At 35.7% G+C, this 14,207-nt stretch overlaps 2 protein-coding genes across 2 annotated transcripts; both read right to left on the bottom strand.

Annotated features, from left to right (window-relative positions):
* Nucleotides 1-54: 54 nt before the first annotated feature.
* On the bottom strand, nucleotides 55-1,534 carry LOC123723165 (ADP-ribose pyrophosphatase, mitochondrial-like). Its single transcript, XM_045685726.1, has 4 exons — nucleotides 1,256-1,534; nucleotides 927-1,152; nucleotides 679-827; nucleotides 55-344 (listed from the first exon to the last, which is right to left on the bottom strand). The coding sequence occupies exons 1-4, from the start codon at nucleotides 1,485-1,487 to the stop codon at nucleotides 64-66; spliced, it is 888 nt and encodes a 295-aa protein (XP_045541682.1). The 5' UTR covers nucleotides 1,488-1,534; the 3' UTR covers nucleotides 55-63.
* Nucleotides 1,535-1,885: 351 nt separating this feature from the next.
* Nucleotides 1,886-12,402, bottom strand: LOC123723131 (condensin complex subunit 1-like). Its single transcript, XM_045685684.1, has 21 exons — nucleotides 12,234-12,402; nucleotides 12,034-12,147; nucleotides 11,727-11,899; nucleotides 11,082-11,254; nucleotides 10,738-10,879; nucleotides 10,559-10,654; nucleotides 10,229-10,402; nucleotides 9,603-9,764; nucleotides 8,909-9,046; nucleotides 8,018-8,383; nucleotides 7,308-7,637; nucleotides 6,514-6,714; nucleotides 5,571-6,113; nucleotides 4,984-5,166; nucleotides 3,983-4,191; nucleotides 3,622-3,792; nucleotides 3,177-3,449; nucleotides 2,727-2,991; nucleotides 2,398-2,571; nucleotides 2,075-2,180; nucleotides 1,886-1,950 (listed from the first exon to the last, which is right to left on the bottom strand). Exons 1-21 carry the CDS (start codon nucleotides 12,346-12,348, stop codon nucleotides 1,886-1,888), a joined length of 4,173 nt encoding a protein of 1,390 aa, XP_045541640.1. The 5' UTR covers nucleotides 12,349-12,402.
* Nucleotides 12,403-14,207: the final 1,805 nt, after the last annotated feature.

Genomic DNA, 14,207 nt, shown 5'->3' with positions numbered 1-14,207 from the left:
TATAGCAACCCTTACAGGGTTACAGCGTTTATGCTTTCCAGCGTCGATAAGCATAAAAATATTTTATTCAAGTAATCTTTTATACACTTCTGATACAATATCTTTGTGACTTGCATATAATTTAATGTTTGGAGTAATATCAACCCAACGAACTCCTGCTGCATCATCACCAGCATTCAGTTTGAGAGCACCAACAGTAGTGCCATCATGATCATGAAAGTTGTATGCAACTGTTTCCATCCAAGCATTATCAGTGTTTCTGGGATCATCAACATATCCACTGTACACTTCCACTCCACCGTTAAAGAAGTTTTTAAATTTTTGTTTCCATTCCGATTTTTCTTCTGCAAAGGAAAAGGGTACACTTGTATTTTGTACACAATAGGAATAAATTCAGGATAAGTGCTCTATATATGTACAAACAAGGAGTACTTTAATTATGAGTGTGGAGTGTTACACCGGTAGAAGGCGGATTGGGGCCGGATGGATTTAGTAAATGGTGATTTGATCAAGAAGAGTCAAGTGACAATTGAGATAACAGAAGATGGATTGATATGGAGGATGAAAACCTGTTGCGCTGAACCTATGTGCGTGAGATAAGGACAGTGAGATGATGAACTCTATATATGTACAATAATTTGATTGTTATGTAAAAGGAAAGAATAAACATGTATAAACCTTCAGTAGCCGCTAAAGAATTCATAGCTTCCTCTTGAAACTCTCTGACAGCAGTCACTGCTACTTTTTCTCCAGGATCAACCATACCACCAGGCAGGGCCCATTCTCCAGTATCACCACGTTTTATTGCTATGAATTGTAGAATTGGTCTGAAATTATCATCAATTCATGAAATTATTATCATTAAATACTTGTATTTAATGAACATAAACATTATTATAAACAAATTGGTTAGAAAGAAAACTTACGTTTCAGTAATTTTCATGTCACTTTCAGCTTGTTTTTTCCAGCGTGTAACAACAGGATCTGCTGCATGATTTGGACCCCATCGTCCAAGTACTCCTCTACCACATATTCCAGTTCTACCAACAGGATTCATTGGGTAACCGTTAGCTATAGTGTAGTTGCTCATGTGACTTTTTCTATTCACATTTCCATCTATACTGTTCCATGTTGGCTTGAAGTTAGGCTCATCTGTATGAATATAATAAAAATATGAATATCATATTTTATTTAAATATCATTTAAGTACAAACTATTCTGCTCAATTTTATTTTCATAATAGTGTAATAGGTACCAATATTGGGATCTGCCCATGGTTTGCCATGAATTGATGGTGATGTGTAATTTGGAGGATTGTATTCTTTATATTCAACGGTCCAGGGCACTTTATCATCAGGAACTGCAAATCTCTGTATTGTAGATCTAGGGTAAATACCGCAGCGAGCTTTTACATGTTGTAAAATCATAACTGAATTAGTGTTCACTTTAATTATCAAAACAAAGTAGGTTAAGTACAGAAAAAGCATTTAGTTACAGAAATTACAAGATTATGATAACTTTAAAGTTTTTTTTTTTTCAACTTTAAACATAAACATTGAAATGTCAATGTCAAATAATGACATCTAAACATTTTTTTTATAATTCATTAAAGCATTGGATATCGGTGTCTTTTAGCCTAAACATGTGTAGTAGTAGTGTTTTCAATGAAAATTTTTACCAGGCCGCGTACGTTGTGAGGTGATCCGTACAGTACTTTAATAAAAATTCTTAATGCTCTAAAAATTAATTTTTCCAGCGCTGTGTCCTTTTATTGTAACTTAAAAATAATAAGACAAAGGTGAACGTCAAACATTTTATTTATATGTCTTTCTCTCAGAAAATAAACGCACAACTAAATTATTCTTAAAAATTATGTTTGCGAATCCTAATTTCGCCTCCGCGTCCCCTTTCGTGTCGTCGGTTTTTTGAAAACGTCGTCATCGTCATCGTCTGCAAAAATAAAAATAGTTTCTTTGTAAAATGAGCTGGCAAATAGAATTAAAATTGCATTTTAGATATTTCTTCATCACTATTTTGGAATTATAAACACTTATAACTGTAATAAAACACATACCTGAGTCTTCTGAATCAGCTGCTCGAGTTTTGTTTTTCGTGGCAGGTTTCCTTCGTGATTTCCTTACTGACTGTGGTGTTTGCGGTGGTTTGTTCGGTGGCTCATTCTATAAATATATGACAAATACAAACATTAATTTATTATTACCGTAATCTGACATTTCTGGAGAAATGTCATTTGACGCTCGCTCGCAATAATTTCGAAAACTTTTCATAACAAGATATAAGCTAAAATATAGCTCTTATATAGATATTTTACTTTTTTCTTTTTCTGTACCATATTCAACTATGACGTGAGAAGCTAAATTAATTCTTTGAATGTACCTCCTCAACAGAGCTGGAGGTAGACCGTCTCCTGCCGCGGCGGGGCGCCTTCCTGGGTGTAGGTTTAGGTGCTGCATGCTTGTCGGCGCCATCACTGCCGTCTCTGTCGCCCTCCTCTGCGTCCCGCACAGCAAAACATTCTTCTATCTTGTCGCCTAGCTCTGTTACTAATGCCTGTTGTAACATTTATTATGTAATTAATTTTATTTAAGTCTGCTGAAAGTCATGTGAAAATGACATAAAAATTTTGTTTTATAAAAAGGGAATTTTCTATCTAAAAACTGAGTTTGTTTTTGTGCAAAACTACGGAAAGATATGTATGAAGAAACCTTTATTTCATTCTTGGCCATTTTGGAGGTGTGGTTCATGAGTGCAGTGAAGGACTCCATGACACCGGGGCAGTGCAGTTTGTCCTTGTAGCAGTTCATGTTCTCTATCAACTTCCTGAGCGAGCGCTCGTTGTATGTGAACAGTGACAAACAGTACGCCAAATCTCGCCATTGCCTTTCTTCTGTTGATAATTTGAGCCGCTGACATAACTTTTCTATGAGAGCCTCCATTTGTCTGTCTTTTTGTATAAGTGATGTTATATATCTGAAAATTAATAATTTTTATTAATTCTTTACTTTTAGTTACCTTCATAGATAGGTAGATATATAAAAAAAACAATCACAGTAACTCGGCGATACCAATTTCCTAGCGTCGAAAGAATTAATTGAATTGATGCAGTAGTTTTTAAGTTTCTTTTTTTTACATTAATACTTTAGATAATTACGTACTTCATGATATATCTGTACTGTTCTTCAGGCACATTCAATTCTGGATCACTGAGTCTTGATATAATGTCTGGCATAACATTATAGAGTGCATTGCCTTTCTGTGACAGTTGCTTGAAGAACAAGCGCGTCATGGCGGTGACGCGCGAGTCCTTGTCAGCGCAGCAAAGCGCCATGTCTGCTATCTGACCTTTGACACGCACCATCTCGTGTAGCACTAAAAATGACAGCATCTTGACAGCGCATTGACGCACCTCGAGTTCTTCATCACTCAAGCTGAAATATTTACAATTACAGGAATAAGGAAAATGAGAGACCGAGACAGAGACAAAAAGAAAGAAATAGCAACCTTCATTAGAACTTGCGTTTTTTGATTTATATTCACTTCTACATCAGAGTATTTTCTTACTTCTTTCATTAGTTATAATTTCCTAAATTGATTACTTACATATCGTAAATATGATGCGTCCAAGGTTGCGTGAGATTTGGGAAACGTAGAGTGAGATCTGCGAAGGCTATAGTCAGGTTTGTTCTGAGCGATACGTTCTTAGATTTCTTTAGAACTGTGACGATAAGTTGCAGGCCTTCTTCACACACACTGCTCGACACCAGCATAAATCTGTATATAATTGGAGATGTCAAAGTTTATTACAATATCCAATATTACCAATTTGCTGTACTAATAGTACATTGTATACTGAGAACGTACGAAACGGAAATCTTTCTAATGATATAGTTTAAAGGGAAACCACAATATTTAATGATCAAGAGGGTAATGTTTTAAAATCCTCCGTAATAGAGATGTGTACCTGGTGTATGTGAGTGCGGCGGCGGCCTGGGCGCGGGGCGAAGCCCGGGTGTTGGTGAGCAGCCAGCGCAGTAGCGGCGTGTAGCGAGCCAGCGCGGCGCCACCTGCCACCACGTCGCGCTCGCACACCGCGCGTACGTACTCCGCATCCGCGTCATCCGCCACCGCACCCTCCAACCCCGCCTCCTCCTCCGTCATCGTTGTGTTCACCTACAACATGGATCCCCAAACTATTTTGGACAAGTGACCCTCTTTTCTAAAATGAACAGTTACCACAGACCCCTATGGCCAAATTACCTACTTTTAAGATCAAATATTATTATTTTTAATTCTGATTTAGGTCAATAGAAGAAGACAGAGTGAAAATTAGCAATGCTTTACTTTGCGAATCCCTGACCTACAACAAGGAATATAAAATCTAATATATAAAATTCTCGTGTCACAGTTTTAGTTCCCGTACTCCTCCGAAACGGCTTGACCGATTCTCATGAAATTTTGTGAGCATATTCAGTAGGTCTGAGAATTGGCCAATTTTTTTTAGAAATTTATAGAAGAAGGGGGCAAACGAGCAACGGACCGAAAGTTATTTGATCCGACGCTCATTGACATCCGCAACGCCCGAGGAATCGCAGATGCGTTGCTGTTACGCTCTTTTCTTGAAGGTCCCTAAGACGTAACTGTTTGGAAATACCGCCGAGGACAGAGTATTCCACAACGCGGCTGAACAATACAATAACGGCACAATAATATATCAAATTATTATATAATCTCTCGCTTAAGTAGCGAAGGAATAAGAGGATTAAATCAAAAGAAAGTAACGCAACATCTCCTTCCTGAATTTTCGCAATCGAGGCAAAGCATGTATTATTCTAATTTACGAGTATCATCCATCAAATTGGAATTCACTCCCTTCTTACACATATAACATAATCCACCCATTCCGTCTTAGGTCTTCCTCTACTCATATGAATCAATTTGACTTAAAAAAAAGTTATATATTACCGTTGATGCCTTATTAGAGAGTACGCTAGCGGAGCGCTGACCGCGCGAGGAGGCGCTGGCGTTGCTGGCGTTCATGAGTGTCTGCCGGCGCAGGTCATCGCAGCGGCCGCGACGTGCGGGAGTCGCGGACCCCACTCCCGCTTTCTTCTTACGTTTCTCCTCCGCCTTCCTCTCTTCTCGCACCTAGACAATCGTGAAGTATACCGAATATCGTACAACAAACTGAGTCGTTCATTGATATTTATAGTACGACAAGCTTATCTTAACCGGTTGCGATTACTTCTATCAGAAAAAATGTCAAAATCACAAGGGCTTAGAAAATGCGTAAAAAAAAGAAAATTAGACGTTGACAGAAGGGCGCTAGATACCTGTCATAATTAAGTTTGACTTTTGTCCACGGGATCAGGTCAGATATGCTTGTGTGTCTATACACAAAACCCTTAGGGGAAATTTTTCACACTGACAGAAATTACTGAATAATGGGTAGGGAATTAAATTCCCCGTCTGTATGTTACAAAAATGTAAGATTATTTTTTTATTACTATGATTAATGGTTAGCAAGAAAAAAATTAATATACGCTTGTTACCTGATTGCGTTTCCTAAGCTCGCTGTAGACGGTGATATCAAGATATATGAGTTGTTGCAGCGCGATATGACCCAGCGTGAACACAAATCGAATCAAGAGTTCCACTGGGACGCTAATTTCTTCCTCACTCTCCTTATCTTTCACCGGAACTTGCTCAATTTTCTTATACATCTCAACCAATAGTTTTTCACAGAGTACATCCGGGGTATCACATATAGCGTATATAAGATCAATAGAGTTCGCCGCAAACGAAGTAAACTTTTTAAACTTATTGAATACTTCCATTAAACTATCAAATACGGATTTCATAATGGAGTGATCTACTGGATATCTTTGTTCCTTCTTAGATAGTGACGTTAGTAATTGTACGCAAAAATTTCTTGTATTATAATCGCCGGTAAGTCCATGTGTTTGTATGACTTCTAGATTAGCAAGAGCAACCGATGGCTTGGCTTTAGAGATCATAGTCAGTAAAGAGAGAGCCGCGTAACTGTCCTCGTCTGTTGTACCATCGATTTTCTTTAAAAACATTTCCCAAAACACCTAAAAGAATATATTTTGTCATGATTTGACATAAAATAGTAAACTTTAGGTTTTTTTTGTAGTAATTACGTTGAAATATAAGGTAGGAAGGGAAAGTGGATTAAATTTGGCCTTCGTCATTACATTAGTCATACAAAACTGAGAAATATTTCTACTTCACATCTTCTATGTGGTTGTGGTATTGCATTGGTCAAGGGTGTCATTAGTACGGTACCTAGTGCTATTGCGGACTCTAAAACTTAAAAACTGTTTGTACATTGAATGTTAGGGTTTGAATTTATTAAGCACATTATTATGCTTTCCAAAAATGTTCAAGGCTCGGAACATTGTACGAATGGTTGTGGGGAACACAATTTTAAGTATGTAAAGGGATGAAGTGGGGATTTACAATATATAATACCTGTATAATAGATGGAGTGATGTCTTCTTTAGTGACCCACTTGTCAATGAGATGTTGTAGAGCCAGTGCACTGCCGAGGTCGACGTGTGTCACCAAGGTGACAAGGTTCTTAGCGATGGTGAATGCGCGCGCGCGCTCCGCCCGAGTGTCACATTCCAGATACATCTCTCTGTACGCTCGCTCTACTGATTCACGTTTGTCCTGGTAATAATTTACATCAATATGCCTTCTGGTTAAAAATAAACGTTCAAATTGTTTTTTTTTTATGTATTTTTGATAAAATTCTTGTTGCATTGTACATAACATACATTGACTTCTGTATTTTCAATTAACACGGGATTAACAGTTATAACTTCTTACTAATATTATAAATGCGAATGTTTGGATGGATGGATATATCAAGGTATCTCCAGAATGGCTCAACGGATCTTGATGAAATTTGTCACAGATATAGAACATTGTCTGAAATTAAATACTTTTTTAATGCCGCACGGACAGAGTTGCGGGCAACAGCTATACTACATAAATTGTAAATCTAATACTATATAAAATTCTCGTGTCACGGGGTTCGAACTTGAACTCCTCCGAAACGGCTTGACCGATTCTCATGAAATTTTGTGAGCATATTCAGTAGGTCTGAGAATGGGCCAACATCTATTTTTCATAACCCCCCCATTTTTTTTGAACTGCGCGATGACGGAGTCGCGGGCGACAGCTAGTATACTAATAAGATGTAGGTATTAATATAAGAAATAATATATATAGAGGTGTTAGATGGTAACTTATATACTTACTTGATCTGGTGACCATACAAGCAGTAACATGTTAGCTACACCCACTTTAGCAGACTCTATGTTGAAGTGATGAGCTGTCGTGAAGAAGTCGATGGCCTCACTCACATCTCCAGCTTGTTTAGACATTAATAAAGAATTCACAAGAGGCACAGCCTCCGATATCATCCTACAGAAGTGTACCGACTCCTGCAGGAAGGCTACGATGCTCTCCTTCTCTTCCACACGTTTGTATAACGCTATTTCGTTATCGCATTGCTGCGTTGATGATATAGATTGTCGACGGTCGGGGATTATGTAAATGTTACGAAGTAATGCGACGAAGTAATCAATCTACAAATCAATTATGCTAATATTAGTAATAGTATTGTTTTCGTCTTTACTTCTAACAGCAGAAGATATTTTCCAGGTGGAAAGTTTTTTTTTTTTTAGGAAAAATTCGCAAATGTAAAATAAAAGCAGTCATATTTCTAGTGGATATAAAATTTTCTCGGTTCTAAATCTTACTTATTACTAATATTATAAATGCGAATGTTTAGATGGATGGATGGATGTTTGAAGGGATCATGGGAACGGCTCAATGGATCTTTTTTAAATTTATCACAGATGTAGAACATAGTGTGGAAGCTACTTATTACGTTATTTGTTAATTTCGCGCGGATGGAGTCGCGGGCGACAGCTTGTTTATGAGAATAAAACATTTTCAGTCATACCTGATCACTTTTAGGCATATCACATCTGAGTAGTTTAGCATCTGGATACTGCCTTTCTGTATGTTTAACTATTAAATAAGCTTTAAAATAATTCTTTTCTTTTAAACTGCGACGTATTGCATCATATAAATTCTCAACCGTCGCCTGCGACAGTTCAGGCTCGTCTTGCGTAAGTGTATCCATTTTCTCTTTTATCGTATCCACGATATCTTTCTCGATTTTGTCCCATTTCTTTATTAGTTCCGGATCCGGCCCTGGATTGAGTTTCTTTTGGAGATCATCTAATATTTTCTGCTCATTTGCTAATTGTTCTTCTAAAACATCTAACTTCAACTGTGCAGAGAATGGATTGCATTCAAGGAAAACCTAAAACGATATCACAATTTGTAAAATATGATCAGAAAAATCACAAAATATCTTTTAAATAAATACGACTAAAGTTGTTTCAAAATCAAAAAAGATATTTCTTTATAACATTAGGCGCGTATAATGAAAGCACAAATTTTAAAATAAAAGCTTTTTGTAATTTTTTTATATTACAAGGTGATAAACGAGCAATCGGCCACATGAATTCGCCGAAATTGCGAAGCGACCGCTGCCCATAGACATTCGCAATTGCAGATGCGTTGCCTACCCTCAATCCACGAAGGAGGAGACACACAAAAAGAGAATAACCTTCCTATGCATCTCCTCCATTAAATCTACATCCCCTTCTATGCATCTCCTCCATTAAATCTACATCCCCTTCCATGCATTCCTTATAAGAAAAGGGTGGGAAGGGGACTAAATTTAGACCTCCGGCATCACAGTCATCAGACTGTACTTGGGATTACTTCCACTTGACGCCTGTATTCTGTGTGGTTGTGGTATTTCACAAGTTTTTTCAATTACCTTAAGCAGTTGTATAGCCGCTTTCCTGACTAAAGCAGCTTTATCTTTGAGTCGTCCGATGGCTCGCTCCAGCACCGCGTGCTGTCTGCTCACTGGTACATTGTTCTCTCTTTGTAACCGCGACCAGAACTGAAGTACCTATAACAATAATAAACTAAAAAAATCAAAACATTCTTTCCAACGTAACGGAGATCGATGTTAATAAAAATTAAGTACTACGCCATCTGTATTTACAAACTAACTTCTAACTTCATCGATATTATAAAGACATCCTATTCGCCAGCGCGGGACTACTAATTTAGCACTTAACCGATACGTTATTTTAAGTCATTATCTAAAACTGTAAAATCTTTATTACACGCAAAGCAAGCTATTGAAGAAGTTCTACTTAAAATCGAAATATAAATTAACAGTAGCTTTGCCCGATTTTGTTTACTGAAGCTGGATATATAATCCTGAAAAAGCCAATATCATTGACTATTTACCATCATATCTTCTTGATGTTCATTAGTAGAATACAATAGGTACAAGAGTTTTTTTACATCATAAGGTGGGATAACGACCACCTAAATTCGCCGAAAGAGCAAAGAAAGCGTTATAATTTCCTTTTTATTTTCATCATATTTTTGCTGTCTTCTATTTCTCCGCCGTACGCTATTCTTTACTGTGTTACCTCGCTTTGTTGCTGAGTTACCTTATGACGGACGTATGCGGAGAGGTCGTGCATGTGGTCGTAGAGATCGTCGAGGAAGTCGTCTCTCTGCACGCGCTGCTCCTCCCCCAACCCCTCGCCGCGCAGCTCCACACTCACCACCTCACACATCATGCCCAACACTGTTATACGCAGCGTGTAGCTCTGCAAACACAATATAAACATTTGGACCAGGGATCCCCAAACTATTTTGGACAAGTGACCCCCTTTACCAAAATGAACCGTTACCACAGACCCCCATGACCTTTTAACCTACTTTTAAGATCAATTATTATTATTGTTATTATTCATTCTGACTTAGGTCAATGAAAGAAGACAGAGTGAGAATTAGCAATGCTTTAAGTTCGATATCGACCCCTTTGGGAATTCCTTAATTAGACTAAACAAGTGTGACTATAATATTTATACAAGCTTTGAAAGGAAAACTAGTTACATAAATCCAACAATAATCTTTTAAAATAAGGTCAAAGCAGCAGGATATGGTTTAATAGACGAATGGCAAATTCAAATCTACGATTAAGTTATACAATGTCAGTTTAAGTTCATCATAAAGTTTTTCCAGCTTTTGCTATTTTTTTAATAATAATGAAGTTCAAAATAATTTGTACCTCATCAGTTTCTAAATATGGCTGCAATGTTGAGATGGCCTTAATCATTTCTTTGGGCAGTTCTTTAGTAAGCTCCAGTAGGAAGGCGCCGTAGTTTCTGGCGGCGCCTTGCTCAGTACCCATACCTCCTGCATCCTCTTCCGTTGATGCTAACGATACTTCTATTTCACGCACCTAAAATACACAAGAAAAATAAAATAATTCACATTTTTTTATTTATCATTCCTAGACAATGTCACTAATTAAAATACCCTCCGAAACAAATTGCTTGTGTTTTTTTTTCCATTACTTTTAGGGTTAAAAAAATACTTGAAGATTTAAAATACTTACCATTTGAGGTCCAAAGGTGCCAAGTCCGAAATTTTTCGTCAACTGTACAACACCAGCACAAATAGGTGATACAGCATGTTCCGCTATTTCTAGAATCTAAAATAAATTAAATAAAAAACAAAATGCTTCAAATATTTAAATAAAATTTATTTTATTTAATAATTGTTATATTTGTATACCTGAACTAATTTAATAAGGCAGGCAGTACCATAGTTGTACTTTTTTACCAGCACTCCTAGCACTTGGAACACAGTGTCTCTAACAGTTTTGTTTTTTATAATTTGCTCCTCCAATGCCTTATAACATGGATAAGCTACCATTCTGCAAGAAAAAGTAATCTATTTACTACATTTCAATAAATTGTAAGTTTCCACCGCCAAAACACTCGTCTAAAAACAATGCATGACAGCGTGAAGCTATTGAACTACCATATCAGAATTAGAACAAGTAACAATGGGTTAAGTGGGTATTGAATTAAATTCTTTGACTGTAAATTTATGTAAAAAGAAAATAGTACACTTACACAACAAAGTTGTCTTCAGCTAGTGGTGGGTCCCACAGACGTGAAAGTGGCTGCTGGACCAACATATGCAGTGACACCAAAGCCTCCAGTTTGTCAGACTCTGTCCAACCACAGAATTCCTCATCCGTATTCTTTGCTTTACCTTTCTTACCTAATGTCAGCTTTGTAGAATTCTACAAAATTAATTAATCAATCTTACTAATAATAAAATGGCAAGTTTGTTAGAATGTACCAAATGATCTTGATGAAATATGCTATAAATGTAGAAAGTTGTCTGGAGGAATGCATAGGCAACTTATTATTTTTTTTACTTCCGTACAGACAAAGTCGTGGGCAAAAGCTAGTATTACATAGTTTAGTAATTGGTTATTAATTAAAGAAAATATTACATAGCATAAGAAAAATTATATGTCAATATTTTATACAGGAAGGCAATACAGTCAAAATCTGTTATAATGACATCGAAGGGACTACTCATATTGAGTCGTAAAAACCGATAGTTGTAACAACCGGTGACAGGTATTAATAGGAAAGATATGTAATAACATTCAGCCAGGACCTTTGATTTTGGTCAATTTAACCGGTATGTTGTTCTAAACGATGTCGCTATAAACGGTTTTGACTGTATATAGGAAAAAAACATACATCAGCAGTGAGTTTAGCATCCTTTGTTTTCATTATTTCTGTAAATAAATACATGACCATTTTCACAATATTCAGATATTTGCATCTTGTTTCAGTAGCTATTTCTTGTTCTTGAAAAATAACTTCCAACTGATTGCAAAGACATTTCACTGTTCTAAGAATGTGTTCATACCCTAAAATAAAATAAATTTTTAGTGGCCTAACATATAAAATAGGAAATAAATTCAACTCCCCAATAAAATAAAAAGTAGCAGTAAATTTTCTTAATCTTCAATCTTATATCCTAAATGGTAATGAAAATATTTACCTTTATTAATAACATTCCATTCTAGTTTTGTTCCATGTACAATTACAGAGAAATATGTATCAAAATGTTCTAAAATATATTCCACTCCGTCCGAATTGTAGGCTCGCGCTGCATCTGTTATCAGTTCAATATAAATTCAGTAAATAACAAAGTGATAAGTAATTGTTAAGTAACGAACAGTTTGTCGCGAATGCACTGACCATGTAGTTTTGATAGTAAAATCCTTGGTTGGACCACATCTTCAACATGGTATTGTCCACTGGAAGATTCCAAAAGCTCATCTTTTTGCAAAGGTATTGAAAATTCAAAATTCATTTTTAGTTTGATTTGAAGTTAAGCGCTTTAACGACATTTTGTTTGAAAATCTGTCAAAGCCAGTGTGACATTACTTTCTGAAAAATCGCTTATGATTGGCTGATTTTATCAAAGAGTAAGGTAAATCTCCTTGGGAATTATATCTACTACCCACTTATTTGACCTCCGTGAAGTTGGCCCCCTCACTTTATTTTTTTTAACTTTTTTTTACGCAAATCGTTTGAGAATCGTTTGAGAGGGTTTGAGAGAAAAGAAATATCGTTTGAGAGTTTCTACTTTCTCCGTAAAAACAATTTCAAATTCTAGTGTGAAGTTGGCCCCCTCACTTTACTTTTTTTTATTTTTTTCAATGCGAATCGTTAGAGAGTCGTTTGAGAGACATTAAGAGAAAAGAAATATCGTTTGAGAGTTTTTACTTTTTCTGTAATAAATATTTTAATTCTGGGCATCGAAAGTTACAAATCCATTTTCCTTTTTTTCCGAATGAAATATGGCAATCATGCACTTGGACGTTTCAAATTTATTGTGTAGGAAGAGAATGGTAAGAGAGTGATTGAGAGAAAAGAGAAATCGTTTGAGAGTTAATACTTTTCCTGAAATAAATATTTCAATTTCTGAATCGAAAGTAACAAATCGATTTTCCTTTTTTCCGAATTAAATATGGCAACCATGCACTTAGACGATTCAAATTTATGGTGTAGGTAGAGAATGGTAATAGAGTGATTGAGAGAAAACAGAAATCGTTTGAGAGTTAATACTTTTTTTGAAATAAATATTTCAATGTCGGAATCGAAAGTTACAAATCGATTTTCCTTTTATTTCGAATTAAATATGGCAATCATGCACTAAGACGTTTCAAATTTATTGTGTAGGTAGAGAATGGTAAGAGAGTGATTGAGAGAAAAGAGAAATCGTTTGATAATTAAAACTTTTCCTGAAATAAATATTTCAATTTCTGAATCGAAAGTAACAAATCGATTTTCCTTTTTTCCGAATTAAATATGGCAATCATGCACTTAGACGATTCAAATTTATTGTGTAGGTAGCGAATGGTAAGAGAGTGATTAAGTGAAAAGAGAAATCGTTTGAGAGTTGATACTTTTCCTGAAATAAATATTTCAATATCGGAATCGAAAGTAACAAATCGATTTTCCTTTTTTCCGAATTAAATATAGCAATCATGCACTTAAACGATTCAAATTTATGGTGTAGGTAGGGAATGGTAATAGAAAGATTAAGAGAAAAGAGAAATCGTTTCAGAGTTAATACTTTTTCTGAAATAAATATTGAAATTTTTGAGATTTGTAAGTTTTTGAAAATCGATTTGTTACTTACGATTCCGAAATTGAAATATTTATTTCAGAAAAAGTATTAACTCTCAAACGATTTCTGTTTTCTCTCAATCACTCTATTACCATTCTCTACCTACACCATAAATTTGAATCGTCTAAGTGCATGATTGCTATATTTAATTCGGAAAAAAGTAAAATCGATTTGTTACTTTCGATTCCGACAGTGAAATATATATTTCAGAAAAAGTATTAACTCTCAAACGATTTCTCTTTTCTCTCAATCACTCTCTTACCATTCTCTACCTACACAATAAATTTGAAACGTCCAAGTGCATGATTGCCATATTTATTTCGGAGCAAAGGAAAACCGATCTGTAACTTTCGATACCGAAATTGAAATATTTATTTAAGAAAAAGTATTAACTCTCAAACGATTTCTCTTTTCTCTCAATCACTCTCTAAGCATTCTCTACCTACACAATAAATTAGAAACGTCTTAGTGCATGATTGCCATATTTAATTAATAATAAAAGAAAAATCGATTTGTAACTTTCGATTCCGACATTG

The sequence above is a fragment of the Papilio machaon genome, chromosome W, assembly GCF_912999745.1.
Source record: "Papilio machaon chromosome W, ilPapMach1.1, whole genome shotgun sequence".
Lineage (NCBI taxonomy): Eukaryota > Metazoa > Arthropoda > Insecta > Lepidoptera > Papilionidae > Papilio > Papilio machaon.
The sequence above is the reverse complement of the archived record's forward strand: the minus strand, read 5'-3'. Positions and strand labels throughout refer to the sequence as shown.